Raw genomic sequence first — 26,110 nt, forward strand, 5'->3', positions numbered from 1 at the left:
GACCCTGCTTACGAAGCTGATGGTCCCGGGTTCAAATCCTGGTAAGGGCATTTATTCGTGTGATGAGCATGGATATTTGTTCCTGAGTCATGGGTGTTTTCTATGTATTTAAGTATTTATAAATATTTATACATTATATATATCGTTGTCTAAGTACCCTCAACACAAGCCTTATTGAGCTAACTGTGGGACTTAGTTAATTTGTGTAATAATGTCCTATAATATTTATTTATTTATTAACACGAAATATCCGGATAGACTTGAGCTTCCAAAAATGCACACTGCAATGTGGGGTAGATATTGTTATGCCATGTGTATTAAGATATTCAATCATTTGCCAGAGCAATTAAGGGAACTACCCCTCAAAAAATTAAGGCACAAACTTTTTACTTGGCTGGTTAATATTGCATTGTCACCCGACTTACATATGTATGCAAATTTTCAGCTCAATCGGAAACCGGGAAGTGGATCAAATTTAACTTGCAAGATTTGATTACAAACAGACAACGGTCAGGTGAAAGGCAATAAAAGCTTGTAAAATGCTAAATCAATTACATTCATAATTCCATACTTTACATGTTTTACACTCATACGTCAACTCGCCAAAAGGCCTTAAACTCGGAAATAACCGGCCGATGTCAAATGCAAGGTATTATAGTAAATTACTTAGCGCATCGACCTATAAAAGATTTAACACACACACACAAACGACACGCCACGCCCCCTGTCGGCAGTCTTTGTTCCTACACTACCATCCTATAATAGACTTTAAGTCTTTTGCATAGGGTTCACGAAATGGTAGAACGTGGATGGTTCACGCACACATGCGCAGTACGCGTTAAGGGGGAGTGAAATATTTCCGCAATTTTTCTTACTTACATTTTATTGTCTAGGCTCTTTGTAATGGCGATTGAATTTGATTCTTCAATCGTTTATTGCGATTGTTAAATTTATAATAAATTTATAAAACACCTTATTAAAGCTAGCTAAGAATTTTCTTTAAATATAAATATATTTCAATGGTGTACAATTATTAAAAGATTTATAAAAGACATGTTTACAAGAATCTCAATTTTCCTGTGGCTATTTTTTTTATTCGCTGTTACGACATGAAAACCGAAGGGGCCGCGAAACTCCGAATATCTCACGGAACCCTCCCAATAACGATAATTACAGCGATCATTATTAAAAGCACAATTTGACGGGAATCAACTTTTCCATAGCCATTACCACTGACAATGCTTCCATTTTCCTTGTGCACCCTCTTAAGGGCGTCAGTGTGTGTGCGTGTCGGAGCGATATACGCGGTAGTGTGGGTGTGTCGAGAAAGCATAAATAGCAGTGCGGGGCGCGCTCGAGAGCATTGGCGCGCGGCCTCCCGTCGCGGTCGGTCGCTCCTCGCCATGCCATAGTCAATCCACGCTTCTCTTTCCTCCTTCTCTCCTAGTAACTAATACGTATCATGCATTCTCTATTGTAAAATTGGTGCTCAAATAACATATATTTTTATATACGGACGTTATGGAGAGTTGTTGATAGATTTAAATTATATTTTTGGTATAGAAGTGAAACCGCCAAGATGAATTTCATCGGTAAGTCTAATTTACTTAAAAGCTTTTTTTTAAGTTGCTAACAAAAGGTTCATAAGGGGGTGTTATGGGTGTAATAAAAGTTAAATAAGTCGTAGCGATGTCATAAAAAATACAGGCGTAGCCGCATTGAAGGCTACGGTGCTACGGCGTAGGCCGTAGAGGCTCGAGCTACGAAATTGAATTAAGTTTGAACTAAGTTGATTGAATTTGCCGAAGTTACTAAAGGGTGCATTGCTTTGAGGAGTTATTAAGTTATCGAATACATTTTGGTTGCTTTAGCTGTTTAATTTAATTTTGCAGTTTTTGTGTAACTTTAACTTAGTTAAGATAGAATCCGACTGTTGAATCAATTGATTTTTTATTGCTATTTTACAACTTTTAAGTATTTTGACAAAAAGTAAACCGTCTGACTCTATATTTTACTTTGAATACTGCATCTATGACTATACTTATTTATTAATAAATAAGTTTCTAATGTTAGAGGTATCTAGTCAGTCAGTCAGTTATAGGTAGGGTATAGGTGTCAGTAGTTATAGTCGGAGATTATCTTTTTTTTTATTATTAAAAACTGATCGGCGATTGGCTCTAGTCACACCTGATGGGAAGTGAAGACAGGGCCTAAGATGGAGCTCACCGGTTCAGTAGTAGCCTATTCACTCTTGCTTTAAAGAGACCGAGGTCATATTTATCAGGGAATACAGATGGCGGGAGCGCATTCCATTCTTTAGCCGTCCGTACCAAAAAAGAGGAGGCTGAACTAAGTTTAGCCTTAATTATACAGGGTGCATAAAAATAACTGCATTCCCGTTGCCAGGGAGGTTTTGAGATTATATTGAGAAACTTTTACTATGGGGCCGACCCCGAAATCGTGAAAAATTTTTGGCTGTTTCATACGATTTGACTGGTCCATTTTCTATGGGAGGCTAATTTTCTTTTGCGAATTCGTGATTGGTCCCATAGTAAAAGTTGCTCAGTATAATCCCAAAACCTCCCTAACAACGGGAATGCAGTTATTTTTTTAGCCACCGTGTATAAATATATACGAGTATATTTTTATAATTAATCGTTACGCGTAAAATTTGAAAGTCGAATATATTAAATATTCATCGATAAAGTTTACTTCAAGGCTAATATGAATGTTAACACACGTATTTTTGAACCACTTATTTTTATTTTTACACACTTTTTATTACACACTTTTATTTAGCTTCACCGAGTATCTTATTTGTATAAATCTGCATATAACTAAACTAATCTAAATATACATATAATTATATAATCTTGTAACTTAAATTTGAACCACTTCCTGGTATCTGTTTGAGCTGAAATTTGGTATACTTCTGTATTTCCGATGAAAATGCAATAGTATACACACTAACATGGAGCTGATCTAATTATGCAGTCAGAAGGTAGCCAAAGAAACTCTTCGATGGGATAACGTGAACACATTAAATTTAGGCTTATTTGAAAGGTTTCCAGAAGTACTTGATAGACATACAAAAAAAAAAGTGCAGTCGGCAATAAAAGTGTGTCAAAAATATTTTTGACGGTTACTTGTGTTTTACGTTATAACATGGGTTTCTTCAAGAAGCAAGTATTCAGGAATCTCAACAGTTGACAACGCATACGTTCTTCTTTTCCTACCCTTAAATCCCATCATTTGGGGCCGCCTCTTCTAGTAATTCTTTACCAGGACTGTCTGTCCCGGGCCGTCTGGGCTGGTATTTTTGCCTTCTTTATACTACTTCAAACATTTCCTAATTCATTTTCAATTAAATTTAACCAAAAACAAAGTTAGAATCTGTCATGGGAATCACCATTCGCCAAATTAATAATATTAATTTGGCGAATCCATGATATTATCATGCGACTTTATGATTAAATACTAGGTTAAAAAATATTTATTAATTTATTTGTAAACGTTAGTAACTGACGAGCCTGCAGAATGCCTCCTCGAGTGCGGAGTGTGATCGTAATTCACAAGGCAACTTGTACAATTTGTCACAAGATAAGCACTTCAATTTCGGAAAAACATTTTTTTTTTAATTTTTAATTATTATAAGAGTTAGGAGCATTTAAAAAATTGTATGAAATATGTGTTTCGCTCGTAATTTTTACAATAATAAAACAATAAAAAAGTCAACCGTAGCTACGGTTATTATACATCAAATTGTGTTTTTTTTTTTCCATACTGTCAATATCCAGAGTGAAAAATGGGGACTACGTCTATATAGAGAAACGGCCGTCCCCTTTCCTCTAACCTATCTTCAGTTAAAATAAATCATTGAAAATACCTACTTAGTTCACCACACGTTTATAAACTTATGTATCGCAAACATCTCATTTGTTTTTCATGTTAGACAGCTTTAGGATGAGTACTAAAAGTATCATAAAGCTTTATAGGCACTAAAGACTGCTGTTTAGGAATTCAACACGTGGCAGACTAATAAAGGTAACACACACGGCCAATATAATAAAAGTCTTTGATATAATACGGGATATTTTTAAATAAAATACTCTGAGACATACAATAGATTTTTCAATTTAACCACGTATCCCTGAGGTCATAAGAAGGAAAAAATGTTATACAAATTTAAGTAAATTCCGAAGCGGTGGTGGCCGAGTGGATATGACGTCCGACTTTCAATCCGAAGGTCGTGGGTTCAAATCCTGGCTCGTACCAATGAGTTTTTCGGAACTTATGTACGAAATATCATTTGATATTCACCACTAGCTTTTCGGTGAAGGAAAACATCGTGAGGAAACCTGCATACATCTGCGAAGAAATTCAAAGGTGTATGTGAAGTCCCCAATCCGCATTGGGCTAGCGTGGGGACTATAGCCCGAGCCCTCTCGCACATGAGAGAGGGCCTGTGCCCAGCAGTGGGACGTATATAGGCTGAATTATTATTATTATATTATAAGTAAATTCCGCCAAAAAAAATTTTTTTTTTTTACTTTTTGTATGTATGCATAATAAGTACATGTTCTTTGAAAATTTATGGATGAATATGAATTAGTACATTTTATGTCGTAAAAAACTAGTCTCTTCAGTGTTCCTTGTCACTTTGATATCTGTCAATAAGGACGTCTAAACTAGTCCCACGTCCCATAGTGGCCACTTCGCCATCATAAAGGCGTTATGAACTGAAACAATAAATAAACGTTTTTTCTTTAATTGGTATTAACTCTGAAACTAAGCAAATTAAAATAAGTTTATATGATATTTTTGTCTCTAAATACGACCCGGGATATATTGTTAAAATCTTTCCGTTTCCTCGCGGGCACCGTGTATAGTTATCCATGCCGTGATCTGCAACGGCGACCTTAGCTAATTACGGGAGTTCTAATATGGCTTGCAAAACCGAACTTACTTTTAAAAACTATCGCAGGTGGGCCAGTAAAGTTGGCCAAACATATTATAGGTATGATTATAGGAAGGTTTCGGCCCGAATTTACGTATATGACGTTTCGCATCAAGGTCAATGAGATGAGCGTCTTCAATAGTACATTGTGTAACAAAGGAGGTAAATAAAATATTGGACACGAGGGAATTAGGAACCCAAGTTTTCAATATTCTTACCCCCGGAGTTACACACAATGTTTTTCATCATACTTGCGAAGAAAATATTAAAATTTTAGCGAAATAATTCTTGAATACCGTGACATGGTATGACCAATGGTTGACTGGTAGAGAATTTGAGAATTAATTTTTAAAATAGTCAAAATATAGAAAAAAGTGAAACTAAGGGGTATAGCTGTTTTATGAAAATATATTTTCCATAATGTCAATATTTAGAGAGGAAAATGGGGACTACGTTTGTATGTAGAAGCGGCCGTCCCCTTTCCTCTTAATATGCGTGGTGGGCAGAATTGTCTTTGATATTCTACCGTACAACCTTTTATAGTCGTTCGATTTGAAGCTGGCCTGAAGCGGCAAATCTTTTGTCTATTGTTAACTAAAACCGCGCGTGCCACTACCTGCAAAAAAGGGTCGTATAATTCTAATTGCCACCTGAGCGCGGGCTAGTACAACGCTCAAAAAACCAGTGTAGGTGCGCTCTCCGATAACGCGCCTTTGTTGCGGATATCGAGGACACATTTTAGACTGGTTCGGTAGCGTTTGACTCGCCGGCACTCAGTAACCGTATAGGGAGCACACAAGAAATCACAAATTATTTTTCCATTTGTTCATTTTGAATCTTATTTCAATTACCATAGGAGTTGTAATTAAATAACCGGTTAAAGTTACCCGGCCCTTTTTTTTCAGGTAGTAGCACGCGCGGTTTTCGTTAACAATAGACAAAGGATAAGCCGTTGGGGGCCAGCTACAAAGCTAACAACTATACTATGAACCATAAGAAAGAGTCGCGTTTTAAACTAGAACTAAATTATTTTCGTTGTCATGTTGTCTTGTCAAGCGTCTCTTTTATCGTTCGTGACAACTTTGTCTCCCAACTTAGAATCTCAAAAATCCAACGCAGAATTTCGAACATGCGCCAACCTTTGCCTCATTCGTTTTTGGCCATTTCGTCCCCGGGGATTCCAGCAGCCTTTGTGTGGTGTCAAGGCTGCTGGCAGCGCGCCAACTAGGCTACTGACACCCTAATCCAAATGGGCGTAACTCTATATTAAACCGTACGAAAATCTGACTTTTTGGATACGGGGATAGAATGCGCTGGTTAGACTATTTTGGAAGCTAAAGGTCTTAATATAAAGTATATTTATTTATTGCGCGATATATGTTAGTGGAATGTTGGAGTTTATTAAGGTTGCACATGGTTCCTGGCTTTCCTGTACGCTAAGTTGGTGTTACAGTAGCTATAAATATTGTTTGGAATATATTACATAAACCATGCAGAAGGTCAATGTAAGGGAAAAAACGTACATATAATATTTACTCTAATTTATAAAAAATAGTGAAATAAAATCATAGTTTAAAATAATACCAGCGCATAAGGCTTTTTATTTTTTATATACAATTTTTATAAATAACTAAACTATGAACCTAGATCTAAAAATAAATAATAGTAATGTTAAAATAAAATACTAAAACTATCCCCCTGTGGCATGGTGCCGTAGATGCTGGCAGCATTTTCGCTGTATCGCAAGACCAACTCTTTGAGCGAGGAAGCTGCCAGCTCTGCGGTCACCGTCGGTGACCTCAGTAATCCTTGTATTATATTCATCAAAAAAGTACTTCAAGATTTCATTATATATTCTTCAGCTAAAAATCAATTCATAGTGACATTCGGATCTAAACTACAACTGTATTACTCTCGCGACATCACTCCCGGCAGCGTTGATGTTACCGTTGTGTCTGGCAAGCACGACGGATTTAACTTCATAATCGCGGCAGTATGGCGGCGGTGAACGTCACTCATCAGGAAAATTCAACCAGTGGGCCCCTTTAAACTTTAATTTTCTTATAGTATCCTAGAATCCTCATTAATATATATTTATACTCTCAGAGACTATCTAAAGTCCTTTATTTGAACAAAAATCTTGACAAGTAATATCACATAGCAATGCCTGTTATTCAAATAGGCAAGGCGGTATGCCAGCGCTGTCGATATGAAATTCTCTTTTTCTATTATATACGTCGAGGTATCACAAACTTACGGAATGAAAAAATGTTTTGTAATAAAAATTTCAAAGCTTTTTGTACCTACTAATGTCTTTTAGAACTATTTTTTTATCACGCAGATACGCACGAAGCTTAATAACTTCTTAAAAGTCTTTTCACCTTTCTTTCATCTTTAATTTAAATAACAATAGATAATTTATATATAGAGGTATTACTATTAATAACTAGCTTAAATCTAAAATGGGCCCTTGAGGCATTGTACCAAGGATGCTGCTGGCATTTCCTCGTTGTATCGTAAATTGATACGTTGTGTGAGGAAGCCGTCAGCTCTTCGGTCACCAATTACGTCAACCAGACGCTTCTCGATTTCTGCAAAAAACGAAGCGCGCTGGGGCCCTATGGGCCTAGAGTTTCAACGCCAAATGGTACTCTCTGCCGAGGATCTTACTCGTAAGTTTGATAAAAACTGAAATTTCGGTCTGCATGGCCATAATTTATACCTAAATTTAGTAAATACAATAATAAAACAACCTGAGAAGAAAAACATGACGAATAGGCTAAGATTGAAAACTTATTTGAAATTAAGTTTATAAATAAATGTAAAGTAATATGTACCACCTTTACAACTGGTTTGTGACATGCAATAAATGATTCTATTCTATTCTAAAGTTAGCTGCACACAAAATAACACCTATACAGTTTTTAAATAATATCTGACCGGACGGCCCGATTCCAAGGATGATTAAGACACGTTTAAGATCTTGGAAAGATCTTTAAAAGATCGATAACTAAACGACATGTCAAAATTGACGTTTATTTCGATTCCGCTGTGATCCCAATAAGATCTATCTACGACATTCTAACGTCAAAGTGACATTGGTTGCCCGAATCGAGCTGCTTCTGTCAATTATACGACATACAAACGATATCTAAATCAGAACTTATCTAAACCAGAACTTATCGTTACCGTATCTCATTCTCCGAATAGGGCCGTTTCGGTTTCGGCAGGTTTCGGCATGAAAATAATATTTCGCCCGATAGTTCCGTTTTTGTCGTTGACGTGACATTTTTAGAGATTATGTGAAACTTTCAAATTGGTAAAACAAAGTCGATGAAGTGAGAACTAGAATTATTTCATCCAATAGGCCCAATCTGGCCGACAGCCAAGCTCTGAATGTAAAAATTAAAGATTAAATCTCTCCTTGATATCGAACCCGACGAAGTTCCATCGTTAAACTGCGAACTTGCCGGGACTTTAGAATCGGAGTTTTTATGCATGCTCATGCTCTTAAGTTGTGAAATTAACGGTTTTTTAAAGTCTAGTCCAAGTTTCTGAGGATATTTAAATTTTGAAGATTATAAAGTATTTTAGTGGAGATAATCAAGCATATATGAAAAGTTTGACTTTTTGAAAGAAAGAAATATACCTAATTATTTGTAGTTATTTGTAGTTCATTGTTTGTATTTATTTGTAGTTTTACATGTATGTAAAATGTATAATAAAATTGTTGGTGCAATAAAGAATATTTACTTACTTACTAATTAAGAAACGTTTGGGTACAGTCTCCCAACATTTTGGTGTTTATTAGATAGGCAATGAAAATTAAATAATGCTTATGAACATATAAGAACTTGAGAACTATTATTTTGCTGAATCTATCACAAATTATTCGTCTTTATTGATCAATAAAGTAATTAAAGTATTAATAACATACCAGTATTTACAAATAATACACTTAGTTATATAAATTACATTAAAGTAAACAATTTAAGTGAAGAGAAAATAAAATCCCGCTAAGACGGGAAGAAATCACTTAAAAACTCCAAATACGCCTCCGAAACTATCTCGTCTCGCAAAAAAAGGAATCTCGTCTTAGAAAAGTTTTAACGACCGCTCGGTCCCTGTCCGCCCGCAGTGTTTAGAGAGGGACGGCCGACTCTCGAGTCGAGTGCTGGTCAAACAGAGGACATCGGATTGCTTTTAGCGGGAGGTGTTATTAAGTTGTGAGTAATGTGTAGTGATGTGGCGAATTTTTGGGGAGTTTCGACTATAAAGTTAAGGTTAGCCAAATAAGGCGTGCGGTGCGGCTTTCAAATCGAAGGTCGTGAGTTCGAACCCCTACTTTGCCCAACACAACACAAATAGGTGGTACCCATCATTAGATGCCCAGCAGACTGGGATTGATATTCAAAATATAATAAAATGAAAGGTTTTTTTAGACTACAATGTAATATGATATCATCTAAAAGTTTTAATGCGTCCTTAGGAACTTATGAAGATTGATGTTGACTCAGTACATTATAGTTCATAACTTTAGATAAATAACTATTTAACAGATTCAAATTACCCATGATTCACATTAGTAATGTTATAGCACTAACTGTACCATAAAAAACACCAACATAACAACATGACTATGTTAACTATGTAATATAATGGTAGCCCGAGGATTAGTCCTCATATATTTTGTATAATTGATCATAGATGGCGCTAGCCATGCCGTATACCATAAATAAAACTACACGTAATAAACCGCAGCCAAATAACACTTGACCCTACTCATAGTGTTGTGTTCCTGCCGGTGAGTAAGGTTGCCAGAGCTCAACGAGGGGGGTGGGGTTAGGGTCGGCAACGCGCATGTAACTCCTCTGGAGTTGCAGGTGTACATAGGCGACGGAGACTGCTTACCATCAGGCAGGCCGCATGCTTGTTTGCCACCGACGTAGTATAAAAAAAAAAAAAAAAAAAAAAAACACGTTAACATAGTCGCGGGCACAGCCAGTATTTAATATAAAGTCTTTGTTCCGAATATGTAAATGTGCATTTGCATTGCAGTGACGTTGCAACGCCCACGACATAATTTGACCTGCACAATTTACCCCTTTGTCGTTCACAGCATGGACAGGTAGTAATTAAACACGAACGTTATAGGAAATATCACTTGCAACATATAACTAGATAATTACACCTGGTGTCACATTGTCCTAATATATATTTATTCAATAAAGAAATAATACAATACAAAGTAACTTTTTTGAAACAAAGCTATTGTATATTATTAAAAGTATTTAAAGTCGAAATTGCTCGACACATTTCGCTCCAAAACGAAGTACTTCAATTGGAGCACACGTTGGTGGACCGACGCAGACTACGGGCTGACATTAACTGAAGTCATTCAAATATCGTCCATTTCGCTTGTTCTTGTCCGTAGATGTATTGGCGCGAGCGAGACGCACGATAACTAAATAATATTACTATGAATCAAATACATTCGAATTATTCGCTAAAGATTCGCCTATGACCACCGACGTGACCCAAAACAGTTTTCCAGCTAGGAGGCACTGAACAACCACAATCACGGTCAATATTCTCTCCCGCTCCTTTCTTTTAGAACTGCAGTTTTTTGGAGAAGTCCAATTGTGATGTGGAATCTCCTATTTTCTCAATTGGACTGAACCAAATTCTAACGACATAACATTACTCTCTAAGATAAATTTAATCCAAAAAGCCCCGTCACACACGACGTTGATTTAGGACGTTTTTGCGAACAATTTTTACTTGGAATCTGCTCGATGCACGCTTTGATGAGATTTTTTTCACTTGGGTAATTAAATATTAAAAAAAGACCTCAACATATTTGATTTCAATACTTTTATTGTCAGCTTCGTGATAAATTGGGCATTTTCTTTCTATTATACTATGATTCGATATATCGAATTCAACTTTGAGCCTAATCCAGCACTCATCATCCTAATTGAAACGACATAACATTATTCTCTAAAATAAATTTCGTCCAAACAGTCCCATCACTAGCGGTGTATGTGTGCGTTAAGCCGGACATTAGGACGTTTTTGCGGACACTTTTTACTTAGAATCTGCTCGGTGCACGCTTTGAGCAGATTTACTGCTGAAATGTCTCATTTCGGACGGAAATGCTGCGCTGGGGAGTTTTTATTTGAAGATAGGGTAGTATTCATATTTTATATAAGTTATAACATTTTTTGAAAGAAATTTTTTTTTTGGTTATACTACATCGGTGGCAAACAAGCATACGGCCGGCCTCCGCAGTCTCCGTAGCCTAAATACGCCTGTAATTCCAGAGGTGTTACATGCGCGTTGCCTACGCTAACACTCCGCACCCTCGTTGAGCACTAGCAACGTTACTCACCGTAAGGAACACAACACTACGAGTATGTAGGGTATATTTATTAATTTAATCTTTATTGCACAATACATGAAGGTACAAAATGCCCGACTTAATGCCTTAAGATTTAGATTTTAGATTTAGATTTATTTATTTTCATAATGATAAATTACAGTATAAATTATTCTTATGTTAATCTATATGAATTTACATTATGATCGTCAATGATTTGGCATGCAAACATATAATTATAAAACGTCAATAATAATTATCAAAAAAAAAAAAAAAAAAAAAAAAAAAAAAAAAAAAAAAAAAAAAAAAAACAAATTCGAAATTACCGTCAAATTAAAAACTACGAAACAAAAGAAACAGGAAAACTAAAAAGAAATAATGGAATACATGTCAAACTAAATATTTAGTAGATATCACATAATGATCGTCATTAAAACTAAGAGCAGTAATAATAATATTCTAGAACAAATGTCATCTTAAATCAATTTTACATAAACTATAATGTTAAACAGTTATTATAATTTTAATTCCATGTATTCATTCACTGAATATAATGGGTTTTCCAATAAAAAATTCCTCAATTGACGTTCAAATGCTTCGTCAGATATTTCAGTTCTTAATTCGGCGGGTAGACGTTCGTAATAAGTTGGGCCTATTACTCGCGGATTCTTACATGAAAGTGCCATGCGACGCGGCACTGTTCGCAGTCTTCCCGTCGATCTGATTTGTTTGCCCATGACTTCGACACGTTTGAACATAGAGAAGTTTTTTCTCACGAACATCAGAACTTGAAACATGTATAACGAATAATGCGTCATTATACCATTATTTTTAAAAAGTTCCTTACAATGGTGCATTGGTTTAACTCCAGCTAGTAAACGGATCGCACGTTTTTGGAGAATTAATACTCTCTTTGCATCTGTGGAATTTCCCCAAAGCAGTGTACCGTATGACATCAAGGAGTGAAAGTGCGAGAAATATACGGCTTTAAGTGACTTCCTTGATATCAGAGGTTGTAATTTTTTTAATGCAAAGATAGAACTACTCAACCTGTTACAAAGCAGATCGACATGGCACTTCCAGTTAAGATTCGAGTCAAGCATGAAACCCAGAAATTTTGTTTCATTACATAGTGGCATTGGACCGTTACTAATACATGGAGGCACTGTGGTGCTGCGACCCGAGAATATCATCACATTGGATTTCGTTATATTTAACAGTAGGCCATTCGATGAAAACCATGTTTGTAATTGGTCACAAGCCTCATGTATTCCCTCGGCCAACTGCGCATGTGTTTTTGCCCTCAGGACAACGGTTGTGTCGTCTGCAAATAACACAGATAGCCCATTTGTGATGGCAGAGGGTAGGTCATTCACAAATAATAAAAACAGTGTATTACCGGCTGCTGACCCCTGAGGAATGCCCAAATCAACATAACCAGTGTCTGAAACGTATTTTTTGCCACTAAGTAACATTTTCACTACTTGTTGACGGTCAGTCAAGAATGATGCAAACAATTTGTGTGTTGAACCATTTATGCCATAGAGGCTTAATTTATTTAATAGCAAATTATGGCTAATGATGTCAAAAGCCTTAGACAAATCGCACAGTATGGCGGCCATCTTGTACCTGTCATCTAGACCAGTCAAAATGCAGTCAACGATTCTGTGTGCTGCCGTAGTAGTGGAGCGTTTTTGTCTGTAGGCGTACTGGTTGTCGGTGAGTAAAGCGTTCTGTTCTAAGTAGGTCATCAGGGAAGATGATAAAATGGACTCCACAAGTTTTGAGACGGTAGGTACTATAGTTATGGGCCTGTAATTGTTTACATCACTCTTATCACCCTTTCCTTTATACACCGGGCATACGCGTGTATTTTTAAGGACATTCGGATATATTCCAATTTTAAACATGTCATTAACTAAAACTATTAATATGTCAGATAGAATAGGCCATATACTTATTATGATATTTAAAGATATGTCATATACATCTACAGTCGTACTGGTCTTTAACATTGACTTTATAGTTTTATCCAAAAGCTCACGAGTAACAACAGGAAATGTGAATGACGGTATATCAGCGCTGCCCAAGTGCCTACTGACGTACTGTTTGGACAGTTCTTCATCACTGTTTATTGCATGTTTTTTAGCGATGTTCAAAAAGTGTGAGTTGAATGCATTCGGAACCTCTTCATGAGACATATACGCATTATCATTTTGTTTTTTAATGCAGACCTTCTGGGAGTTTGATTTTTTACCTATCTCCTCATTTATGATCCTCCACAATTCTTTTGAAGGATTTACGGTTTCTGCCAGTCTGGTTTCAATGTGATTTTGACGCGCACGGAGCGTCTCTGACTTGATGAGTTTCGAGTAATGATCTATGCAGTCCGATATGATCGGGTTGTTAGGATATTGACGTCGTATCTCGTGAAGGTCGCGGTGTTTTTGCATATATCCAAACAGCTCGTCAGTTGCCCACGGAACAGGTAATTTCTTTTTGGGCCTTAACTGTTTAACAGGGAAATGCAAATCTATATAATATGTCAATATATTAAATAATTTGTCAAATTTAGAATTAATGTCAATATTATCATCATAAATAAAATTAAAATTATAATAAGATATGTCAGTATAAAATAAATAAATAGATTCAGTATTAAATAATCGGCGTTCAAATGTCTTATTTGCTTTGGATTTTTGAATCTCACTTTCCAACGTAAACACATAGCGTTGCGCGTTATGATCACTTATGGCAGTGTCCACTGGCGTTACAGTGAGGCAGTCGCGCGCGTAGTTCGCTAGGCCGCAGTCAATGGATGACGCACTCTCAGCGGTTACGCGAGTAGGAAAGGTCACAGTGTTCAAACATCCGAAACAACCAAGTACATCGTCAACCCGCCGTCTCGAACTATTGTCAGATAAGTAATCCACATTATGATCGCCGACTATGAGGAATTTTTTATTTTCGTCGGTTAGCTTACTTAATAACAATTCAAGATTTTCCAAATAAATGTCGAAGTCGCCATTACATGTTCTATATAATACAATAATAATCAAGCGGTAAATCGGTATTTCAACAGCAGTAAATTCTATATGGTATGGGACACAAAGACTATGAAGGTCGTTACGAGGTTTAAAGTGAACATCGTCGCGTAAGAAAAGAGCTACCCCACCGTGCGCATCTGCGCGAGCGCGGCAGTAGCCGTTCGCGAGCGTGTACCCACTTAACCTAACGCATTCTAACTCACTTTTCCGACACCAAATTTCACTTAATCCAAGAATGTTTGGGTTTTGATCGTAACATAATAATTCTAATAACGAGGTTTTACCACCAATGGATCGAACGTTTTGGTGAATAATTGTAAATTGTGTTGTTATCGGATCACAGTGTTGGCGCGTTGTACATTGGCGTTTTTTGGCTGTACGATGTTAAAATATCGTACTCCAACCCCCGTCGGCCAATTTGCAGCATTCCTGGCAGCTTTTACCTTGTCGGCTGGCACATCCAAACGGAACGATTTATAATTTCCTCGTGTGACCACCAGCTGTTGGCAAACCGGTGATGCAATGCCTATCTGTGTCTGGACGTGGCGGACGACGTCCTCTGTGGTCGTAGCCTCGTTGAGATTGTATACATGAAGGCTGACGACGCGAGGTGCCGCTGCTCGCAAGCTGCAGGTGCTGGACGAGTGTGGAGCTGGAACATTGGGCTGTACCGGGGCTGATGATAGCCCAGGACTTGCTGCAGGGTTGGCGGGAGGAGAGAGGGGAGCAGTTGGAACGATGTCAGCTTGCCTTTTTGTGCCTGACTTATCCTCTTCTGACGCAGCACCACGACGCGGTCGGAGTCGGCGCGCCTCAGGTAGATTGGTAGTGCCTGACTGTACCGGCGTAGACTGTCCAGGTTTCGGGGCTGGCATCACGGGTCTCTCGGTCTCCGGGGTTACAGCAATGGAGGCCGCAGACTGATAAGCGGGTGTTACTGGCGTCGATATGTGATCCTCGGTATCTAATACCAAATCAGTGTCAAGGAATATGAGACCTTCCGGGCCAGATTCATTGAGCAGTTCGTGTTGAACACTTGAACTAGTCAGTGGAAGTTCTACCTCAGTGTTAGTGACAGTGCTCATGATTTTTTGTATGCACCTGCTTTGGTATGTAAGTAGCCTATTCTGTTGGATTATTACACTATTACACTGCATTATTTCCTTTTTCATGTCTAAGGCATTCTCGACCAGTCAACCAATGGGTTAAACCAGAAAGATTAAGTAGGCGCAGTGTCTTTTAAAGTAAATAAATTTGTAGCCAAGACTATATATGAATATAAAGTATATATTGATAAACTTACACATATAGTAATGCAAATAAACATACATAATTATACCAAGTGTGAATCATTAAGTTGATGAGGAAGAAAATTTGTCAAGGAAATACTTGCGCAACATGCGCTTGAATGTGAATTTGGTCTAGTGTTATTTGTCTACGGTTTTCTGTAAGGTGGAGGTACTTCCCCAGTTGGGCTCTGCTCTAAATCTGGAATGACATCCGCTGTGCTGTGTCCTACCACACTAAGAGAGATGACATTCACAGTGCCCAAACCTCTCTTTCGGACAAAGTTTAAGGACATACCCGAGTACCGTTGGTTGGCTATAAATGAAACTTTTAGAAAGTAAAAATCATTATGTTTTATTTGTAATGGCATTTGCAATGACAATTAGGCCAATGCCAACAATATAAGCTGAACCTAAACGTAGATAGGTACTTTTCGTGCTTCTATATAAAGATATGTTTAACAAACATGGAAACTATAGGTCTAGATTAAGATAAGAAACTGTAATAATATTTTTTGTATGACCGTTTGTTTCATATTTAAATTAAAAAAATATATATATAATGTGATACTGATCTAGCATGGATCTGACATCATTCAAATATGAGATGGTTCCAATCTGCTTTAGAGGAGCTGCTGAATTGCGCATAATGTCAACCTTCAACCAAAAACGTCACTTTTGACACTGACAGATTAGTATCAGATTAGTATCATATCAGTATCATATTGGATTGAGATTCAATAACTAAAACTGAATTATATGGCTCCTCTACACGATGGCCCAGCGCTGTACCAGCGAGATGGCTATGCAATGGCTGAGAGCACGCACTATGGAATGGGCCACGTGTAGATGCGTACGTACCACCGCTGGCCCGCTATCTTACGCCATCCCAACGCCATCCCGCTGAGCCATAAGCCATCCGACATCACTTCCCTCTCTACACACTGGCCCATCTTAGTGGGTTAGAATGATGGCCCATCGTGTAGAGGAACCATCACATCATTTCATCGTATTGCAGAATTTTGAAACATTGAGACTCAGAATAGCTAAGGCTAGCAAGCGTCACCCCCTTAAGTACCTATCTCATCCTATTTAAGCCCCCATACAGTCTAGACTGAATAAATATTTTGGTACAATCCAAAATTTCAACCATTTCAAATGCTTAAAGCGTTACACATTTAAATTTTATTAGATAACCGCAATACGCTTAATTAAGCTGTCAACTTTATGCATTTTCAATTAAAACGGAGCGGCACAGTAATTGCACTAAAATTGAGTGTTGCCATAAACTTGTAATTGCTGTAGTTCGTATTTATTGTTTTGCCGATGGCAACACTGAATTATAACATAATAAACTGCTTCCAATTACTTAGGCCGTTAATGCTAGAGCAAGAGCGTCTTAAAACGAGATTAACGCAAAATTCTAGTTAAACTTCAACTCCAACATTTATTCAGCAAACAGGCCACAAGGGCACTTTTACACGTCAACATGGAATTTACATACAAGCAAAAACAACAATTATAATTATTAATAATTATACAATGCATTGAAAATATTAATGCAAACTAAAGTATTATTGTTTAAAGAAAAAGTAAGTAAAATATTATTATTACTTAGAGATCATAGATGGCGCGAAAGTCTCTAAATGTCGAATTACAAAATAAAATTAAAATAATAATAATAATAAAAAACACAAACAGATACAAAAAAAAATCTAAGACACGTTTAAGATCTTGGAAAAATCTTTTTCCTACTCCTCTACTGTTATCTGTCATTTATGCATTCATTAACACGAATATAAGAACATACATAAAAGATTTCAAGAAAAGTCTATATTGTCTATTCCTCATAAAAGCTCTTGTGCTTTTATAAGCTATAATGTTACTGCGATTAATGGCTACCAACCTAACAAAACCAAAACGAATACAGTTTTAAACTAAGTGCATTGATGCCAACTTACAAAATATTCATTTGGTTGCATAGTAAAAATAATTACGTCATAAGTCAGAAACACGCATGTGACACCCGTAATATAGCAACACCCATAGACTACGAAGACCGCTTAGCGTTGCTTGTTAGTCTCCGTAGGCTACGGTGGCCAAAATTGAGAAAAAACTGTCCAAAAAATTAATTTAGCAAGTAGCGAGTACCAGGGCCTCATGAGTTACGAGGAGGTGTCGCCGACCGGCCGGCCGCGGCCCGGGGCGGGCCGGGCGCGTAACAAGGTATGCTCGCGCGTCTTGGCTATATACTTTTGCTGTCATTTGTTTACCTAAATTAAGATTTATTTTTGTTGACTCGTAGGAAAAATATTGTATGCAACGTTGTATAAGTAGGTCAAAAAATTCTCGTGGCGTATTCCTTTACAATGTTCGCCTACGCCTTCGGCTCCGGCTCACATTGTAACTCACGCCACTCGCCTTTTTTGACCCTTCTTATACAACTGATGCATAAAATACTATAAAAGATCGATAACTAAACGACATGACAAAATTGACGTTTATTTCGATTCCGCTGTGATCCCAATAAGATCTATCGCCCGAATCGAGATTCTTCTGTCAATTATACGACATACAAATGATATCTAATTGAGATCTTTTCTAAACCAGAACTTATCGTTATCGTATCTCATTTTTCTAATCGGGCCGTTACTCGTGCTACTATTTGTGTTAAAACACTTTACTTGACATTTATTCGGAAACCAACTTAACCTTTCCGACGCGAAATAGCCGATGGAACAGCGACATCTAGTGTCATATCGGTCAACTTTGAAACTAAACATTACCTTTAACAAATTTAAAACAGTATCAGCCTCAAGGAAGAGAAAAGGCAATAAAAGGAAACACAATATCATGGACCACCTACATCTGATTCGATCTAACGGTAATCATGGCTTATCCGGAACACCCCCAGTATTCTGGGCATTTTATTACTTTGGCGAAAATTGGACACTGTGTTTCGATTTAGAAACTAATACGGTTTACATGGCTGGCTTGCGTAAATTTTTGTTTTCTTTTATTTTTTCTGGTACGCGAAAAGAAACTTTTGAAAAAATTGCGAGCCTTTGAAAATCGAATGAGAATATGAAAAGATTTTACTTAGAGCATTTAACCAACCGGTGTCGCCTTAAGAGGTTACCGCTCTGTCGAAAACCTCAGCCAATGGTCATACTCACGTCATACTTATTGTATGGACTGACGTTTATCTGACATGGCTATTTGTACTTTACGTACAAATAGCCATACATTTGACGTGCCCCTCCTCCGCAAAAATCGGCAGGCTGTTTTGTACAGAAAATTACACACAAGGCGTCTCCAGTTCGTTAAATGCTTTAAGAGATTTTATGAAGTTTATAATTTGAGTAAACTTAATAATATTACTCAAATATTGTAACACAAAAAGTACTGGGAATAAACAAATCGAGTCCGCGATTTTTCAGTTTTTATGTGCAATAAAGTTTGATTTAAAAACGTCAACAAAGAGTAAACGTTACGAAGTATATCTGATTTTTCGATCCGCCAGTGTTTTTTTTTTTATACATGTGGTTCCTTAGGGCTCATTTAGACGGCGCGCCAACGCACGGTGTATTCCCATCTGTCCCCGCCGGGCATAGATCGGAATAGCCGCTACATACAAATCATTCCTATCTGTGCCCACCTCTTGTATGGCGGTGGTCACATGGGGCGGGTGGGAATACACCCAACCCATGCGATTTTAGTTACATTGCGGACTATTAAGGTTACATCCAATTCAGCCGACCGATCAAATACCGGAATGCAATGAAACTCGCATAGGAGTCCTCGCACCGTTTAAATGAGCCCTTACCCTATCATCTCCTCATACAAATAAACAGTGATCATCAATTTGTCAACCTTAAACGACAAAACTGTATAATAATTGCAAAATCTAGATATTTAATAAGTTCATTATCTTCTGTCATTCTTTCTGTTATTCGTAATAACATCATTCCAATCAATACGCTGTCAATAGTAATTTCATTTCCAGTGTCACTAGATTGACATTACTCTAATACTGAAGCAAGGTATTTAAACTAACTTGGACCCGGGTATGTCCTTAAACTACATCCAAAAGAGAGGTATGGGCACTGTGGATTGTCATCGCGCTTTGTGTGGTAGGGCACAGCACAGCGGATATCATTCCAGATCTAGAGCAGAACCCAACTGGGGAAGTACCTCAACCTTACAGAAAACCGCAGCCAAATAACACTAGACCCTACTCATGGTGTTGTGTTCCTGCAGGCGAGTAAGGTTACCAGAGCTCAACAAGAGCGCGGACGGTTAGGGTCGGCAACGCGCATGTAACTCCTCTGGAGTTCCAGATGTACATAAGCCACGGAGACTGCTTACCATCAGGCGGGCCATATGCTTGTTTGCCACCGACGTAGTATTAAAAAAAAACTTCATTACTACCGTCATCCCTTCATTCCAATCACTACCCGATTGCTAGTAATGTCATTTCTTTAAAGTAATTTCATTACTCATGATAGTCTCAGTCCCGTATTAGGCTGGAATAATTGACGATCTAGATTCTAAGTGAGTCTAGACGAAAGTGGGCTAAAGAGGCCGCTGACGAGGTGAGTCGCTATTTTTACGAAAATCGATAGCGAGGGCACAACATCTGTCTGTTTTCTTTCTTCTTTTGCTAGTTTGAGCTGAGTGATAGGTATATGTACGTTTAAGAAGTGTGAATACCGATTAATATGATGATTTCCATATACACGGTGTAACATGAGGAAACCGAAAGATTTTAAAAGTTAATTTCTGATCACATTTAGAAACTAAAATGTCATATAAACTTTTTTGGATTTCGCCTAGTTTCAGAGTTAATACTAATAAAAAAAACATCTTATTGTGACTCCAAAACATGAATGACAAAAAAATTAATGATCGAACCTGCTCACAAAATTTTACGAGAATTGCGATCTGTAGAGGAAAACATCCGGACATAGGTACGAAAGCATTTTTGCCCAAGCTGAAACGGAGACCCTCTCTAACTCTCAATCAATAAGGGTTTCAGAAAACATTACAAATCTTTTTGCGTTTTTGATGAATATTGACTTTTTTCTCACTCAAAACAGTTTCATTCCCACGTAGTTTTTCACAAAACGTATGTTATAAAGATATCAAATGAAATACAGTTACAATAATCATGGTATTTATATGCGTTTGAATATTTCAAATATTTTGTCTAATTTAATACAGTTTCAACCTAATTCCATGGTTAAGAATTTTTTAATGAATTTAGCTTAAAAACCCACAAGTCGCTTATGGAAATGAGTACGGTAATTATAATCAAAGTGGCACTTAAATGACCTGAGAAAGTAAAACTAGGTTACAATCTGACGACAGGTATGTTAGAGCATATAAATAGAGACTTGCCTATACTGGTTATTATTCCAGTTATTCGATCGATTTTATTTTTTAATGATATTTCGTAAAAGACGTGTAACGAAGAAATTATATATTATAAATTACCATACTTATGGGCCAACCTGTAAAATATGACGTAGGTAACTTGGAGTAAACTCTATATTAAACAAGTAACCGTCAAAAATATTTTTGACACACACTTTTATTGCCGACTGCACTTTCTCTTTTTTGTATGTCTATCATGTACTTCTGGAGACCTTTCAAATGAGCCTAAATTTAATGTGTTTACGTTTTCCCATCGAAGAGTTCCTTTGGCTACCTTCCGACTGCATCATCAGATCAGCTCCATGTTATCATACTATTGCATTGTCATCGGAAATACAGAAGTATACCAAATTTCAGCTGAAATAGACACCAGAAAGTGGTTCAAATTTAAATTACAAGATTTTAAGCACATATATATATATATGTGTAGATTTATACAAAGAAGATACGCGGTGAAGCTAAATAAAAGTGTTTAAAAAAGTGCGTAAAAAGTGTGTAATAATACAACATAAATCATTTATTCACATTATAAATACATAGGTCTATCCAATACCGAAAAAAAAAATCCAATGCCCTATTTAAAAACTAACAGTACTCCTTATATAATAAACTATGTATACTTATAAATTAAACTTATAATATATAAACTTATATATGTCGACTATATAAAGACTAATACGTATATTAATGATACTTGTTGAACGTCATAGCTAAAACGATACAAATTATAAAAAAATTAAATATAGGAATGTAACAAATATGACTGCGACACCAATTACAATCTGACTGACGGTTCCTCTCAGGATGCCAGCCCTTTTCGGGCTGTCATCAGTATCAGCCAGGAACCAATCCATTGAAGCAGCTGTTCGGGTCATTCAAATTGAGGTGTGTGTAGTAGTGTAAGATATAGATATACATAAGCCATGTGGCATGTATGGGACTGAGAGGTATAATGAAACACACGTGGTTACTCGCGAGCATCTGTATTGTAACTCTCTCAACGTACATCGTCAACTTATGTATATCTATATCTTACACCCACGCACACACACCTCAAAATAAAACTCACAGTCAAACACACTCAAGCATAGACTATTTCATTACTTGACATTCCATCAAACGCAGACATCATAAAAAACGGTCTGCGACATATTTATTATTGTTATAATAAAAACCTAACCTAAAACCCGTTCTGCGTCATGCCCAGTTCAAAAGTCCCCATGACACTTGCAGCGTTGCCACGCTGTATGGCAATGGAGACCTGTTGGACCAGCCAAGACTCAGAACGGAAGGGGGGGGGGGGGAATCTATATTGACATAAGTAGTCACCTAAAGTCGTTGTTCAGTTCTTTAAATGGCAAGTAGGTATCACCTAAAGTTCAAGGCAGAATCCGCTAGAAACCTCATCTCAGGTGCTAAATAATGCAATCAGCAAAATCTCCCGCAGATGCGATTCGGGAAATAAAATAAAACTGGAATGTAATTCCAGTCAAGTTGCCGAGCTAGAGCGAGTTTGGAGGCTTGGGCGAACCAGTATTCAGAGGGCCTACCGCGAACCACGTTCGACGTGTTTCCTCTTTGTCGCACTAGTAAATTCTTATGTAAGTGTGACAGGGAGGCAACACGTCGAACGTGGTTCACGGTAAGCCCTCTGTCCATAGCCCGGTTTGACGGGATCAAAAACGTGCCAGTGCCACAGAACCATTCAATCAAACCAATGCAACCTCAATTTTTTTAAAGATATTGCGTGTAAAAAATGCTATTTAAGACTTAGATCTATGGTGTTGAGTCGTAGCGTTGAAAAAACCCGGAAAAATACGGGAATATTTCAATAAGGCTCGTTTTTTTCAATTTTCTTTCGAAAAGAACAATGCAAATTTCAGTCAGGTACAATACTTCCGAAAAAAACGAATAAACCCGAAAAAAACAAGGTTCAACATCAGTGGCATTATTACATTTATCTGATTAATACTGGAAAGAAACCGAAAAAAAAAACATATGATTTTTTCCAGAATTCTCATCCCAAGTCACTCGCTCTCTTTTAGCAATGTGAACACACATCCTAGATGGCGCATGGCGCAGTTGCGCCTGTTTAATTAACTAAATTCGTCGGTCAGAATGATGAGGCAAGTTGCAACAAGTTTTCGTTTAGTGACATTTAAAAACAGCTGCGGCTATAGCGTGGTCGAATTTTTGCCCGCTACGTTTTAACAAGTATGTAAGTGCGAAAGTGACAGGCATAGTGACAAGCGATAAAAATGCAAACATGCTAACGCTGAGTTGTTTGAAACACTATAGTTCAATGATACACGAAAATACCACAAAAAAAATCGTGCGTCTCGCTCGCGCCTATACATGTACGGACAAATACGAACGAAATGCACAATATCTGAATGACACCATTTAGATCATCTAAGGACGGGCTTTACGGGCACTAAGACCGGTGCTAGTTCAGCGGTGTCATTCACGAATTCGAGCCAATCGTGCTGTCTAACGCAACTAGTTGCGACCAATAGCGCGCATGATGCGAGCTCATCAACCAATCGCGTTGTGGCGTTAGACTGCACGATTGGCTCGAATTCGTATGCATGACACCGCTGTACTGGCCCCATTCTTATTGCCCGTAACCATAGATATTTGACAATTATTTAAATGTAATTCTGATATTAGTATACGTTTACATTTTCCCGTTGAATACTGTGTATAGCTCGCCTACTGATTAAAAGATCTCGTTCGTCAAAATCGGCTAAAGGCCACTTGCACGTTCCAGGGTTAGACAACTAACTCGGAATTAAGAGATAGATTTCTTCGTAGGTATAGAAATATATATGGTATTTTTTGTACTCCTTATGTTTGAGTGTAACCTATCTATAGTTATATGATATCATTGCTAGCGGCGAAAGTGTTACGGCAAAAACATACAAATTGCAGCAAAGGTCTATTTGTATCATAGACTAGCCTGAAGCAACTTTACTTAGTCTAGACGATGTATTAAGCTAGGGCTGTCAGGAAGTAAGTAGCTCCGCAAATTAAAAACGGGCATTGTGTGCCCAACCGTGGATTACAGGAGTAGACGACTTCCTTCAGATGGTGCATTATAAGTGTGAAGAGAAGACATAAAGACGCTCTTGTACAGTCCAGTTCCTAAACATCTTTACTAGCCAACGTTCCAAACATATATTTACACGCCTCTAAAACACTGACAGTAAGAAAAAATGTTTTTGTAAACTGACCATAATCGTAAATTACAACAAAGTAAAACAGTTGCGTTTCACACTGTGTTATATTAGAATAGACATTAAGAATTTAAAAATATGTGTTTGATTTGTCGGTAGTAGGCATGACACAATCGTCAACTTTTTGCTTGTTCTTACTCGTATTGTTGCGCTTATGTTTATCACTGAATGTAAATTTTGTAAAAATACTTTTTTACTTTCGCACGCGTCAATAACATGGATGCAATCGAAATAAGAATTTAGTAAAGTAGTGCACATGAATTTTACAAACACCACTGTATATAGGCATTTCATCTCATTTCGAAACCACATGCAGCGCATTTGCTTGCACCAATAAATATATCCGGGATGCACCGCGTGTGATATAAAAATTAAATCAATTGTAACATTTAAATACCACTTTAAGATACTTTTAAGATGAGCGCGAGTGTTCTAAGTCTCTTTAAGTATATATAGTATCTTTTTTTATATTTTTTAATAAACATTATAGGGACATTCCTGCAAAAATTGACTAAGTCCCATAGTAAACTCAAGAAGACTTGTATTCTATTTCAAATAATTCAATCCATAATAGTACTAGTTACATAGAAAACTTAGAAATCTATTTTAGTAACAAGAACAAAAACTAGTTCAAAGCGGTATGGTGCGACGAGCGGCGGCGCGTGCAGTCGCACCTAGCACTCGAACATCTTTTGCTACGTCTAGTTAGTAGTGATCTGTGCGAACAGCTCTGTGCAAGGATGTGGAAAACTCCGTACTTTCCGCTCTTGGGATTAAAATTCTCTCGTGACTACATAACTGAATAGTTTTTGAGCATTATAATCAAGCGTTTCGGTCTAAAATATTTGTAATGCTACATTTTAATTTTAGAAAAATATTTTTGATAACCATAATGCCATTTTGTTTTTGCTTTTCATATTGTTTATTTTCATTATGTTCTATTTCAGATAGACAAAAACACAACTTCAATTGTTATTGAAATGTACGGCGTCAGGGGTAGTAATTGATACAACAGAAAGTCGGTTTATATAGTAATCATCATAAACAATCTTTTCATATTCATATTTTTAATTATATAGGTAGGACGACCGGTTTGGCCTAGTGGGTAGTGACCCTGCCTATGAAGCTGATGGTCCCGGGTTCAAATCCTGGTAAGGGCATTTATTCGTGTGATGAGCATGGATATTTTTTCCTGAGTCATGGGTGTTTTCTATGTATTTAAGTATTTATAAATATTTATATATTGTATATATCGTTGTCTAAGTACCCTCAATACAAGCCTTATTGAGCTTACTGTGGGACTTAGTCAATTTGTGTAGTAATGTCCTATAATATTTATTTATTTATTTATTTATTATAGGTAATTACACGTCAAGATTTGGTACATTAAATTGGATTAGATTTAACTTAATGTAAATTATACAATCAATGGAATACAAATGTCAATCATAATTATAATTCAAAAATCAAAGTAAAATTAAGATATTAGAAAAATGCAATAAATAATAATTTAATATTAAGAGAGAGAGAGAGAGAGAAAATATTTATTGCCACAAAAAACCTTATCAACAAAGTACAATATAATAACCCTAAATACTAAATACAAATTAATTAGAAAGATAGGTAATTCAACATTTAATACCTGATGATTGGGCAATGGGCTCCAATCTCAGCATATGCCAAGCAGAGGGCCTAGCGCTGGTTTTCAGACTGGACCCTTGAGATCGGTCGGTCGCAGGTTAACAAATTTCTGTGCTTTGCTAGGCTCT

The 26,110-nt window shown here is 37.0% G+C and overlaps 1 protein-coding gene across 4 annotated transcripts in view; it reads left to right on the forward strand.

Annotated features, from left to right (window-relative positions):
* Positions 1 to 26,110, forward strand: part of LOC133529722 (complexin) — a 552,838-nt gene that overhangs the window by 459,211 nt on the left and 67,517 nt on the right. Inside the window, exon 1 of one of the 4 annotated variants that reach the window (XM_061867523.1) lies at positions 1,363 to 1,592. The exons of the other annotated variants lie outside the window; for them this stretch is intronic. Coding sequence (XP_061723507.1) covers positions 1,580 to 1,592 — 13 coding nt within the window. The 5' untranslated portion in view covers positions 1,363 to 1,579. Of the gene's footprint in view, positions 1 to 1,362; positions 1,593 to 26,110 lie in introns of those variants that run through there. 4 annotated transcript variants of the gene reach the window in all.

Source organism: Cydia pomonella, chromosome 21, assembly GCF_033807575.1.
Source record: "Cydia pomonella isolate Wapato2018A chromosome 21, ilCydPomo1, whole genome shotgun sequence".
In the NCBI taxonomy this organism is placed as follows: Eukaryota; Metazoa; Arthropoda; class Insecta; order Lepidoptera; family Tortricidae; genus Cydia; species Cydia pomonella.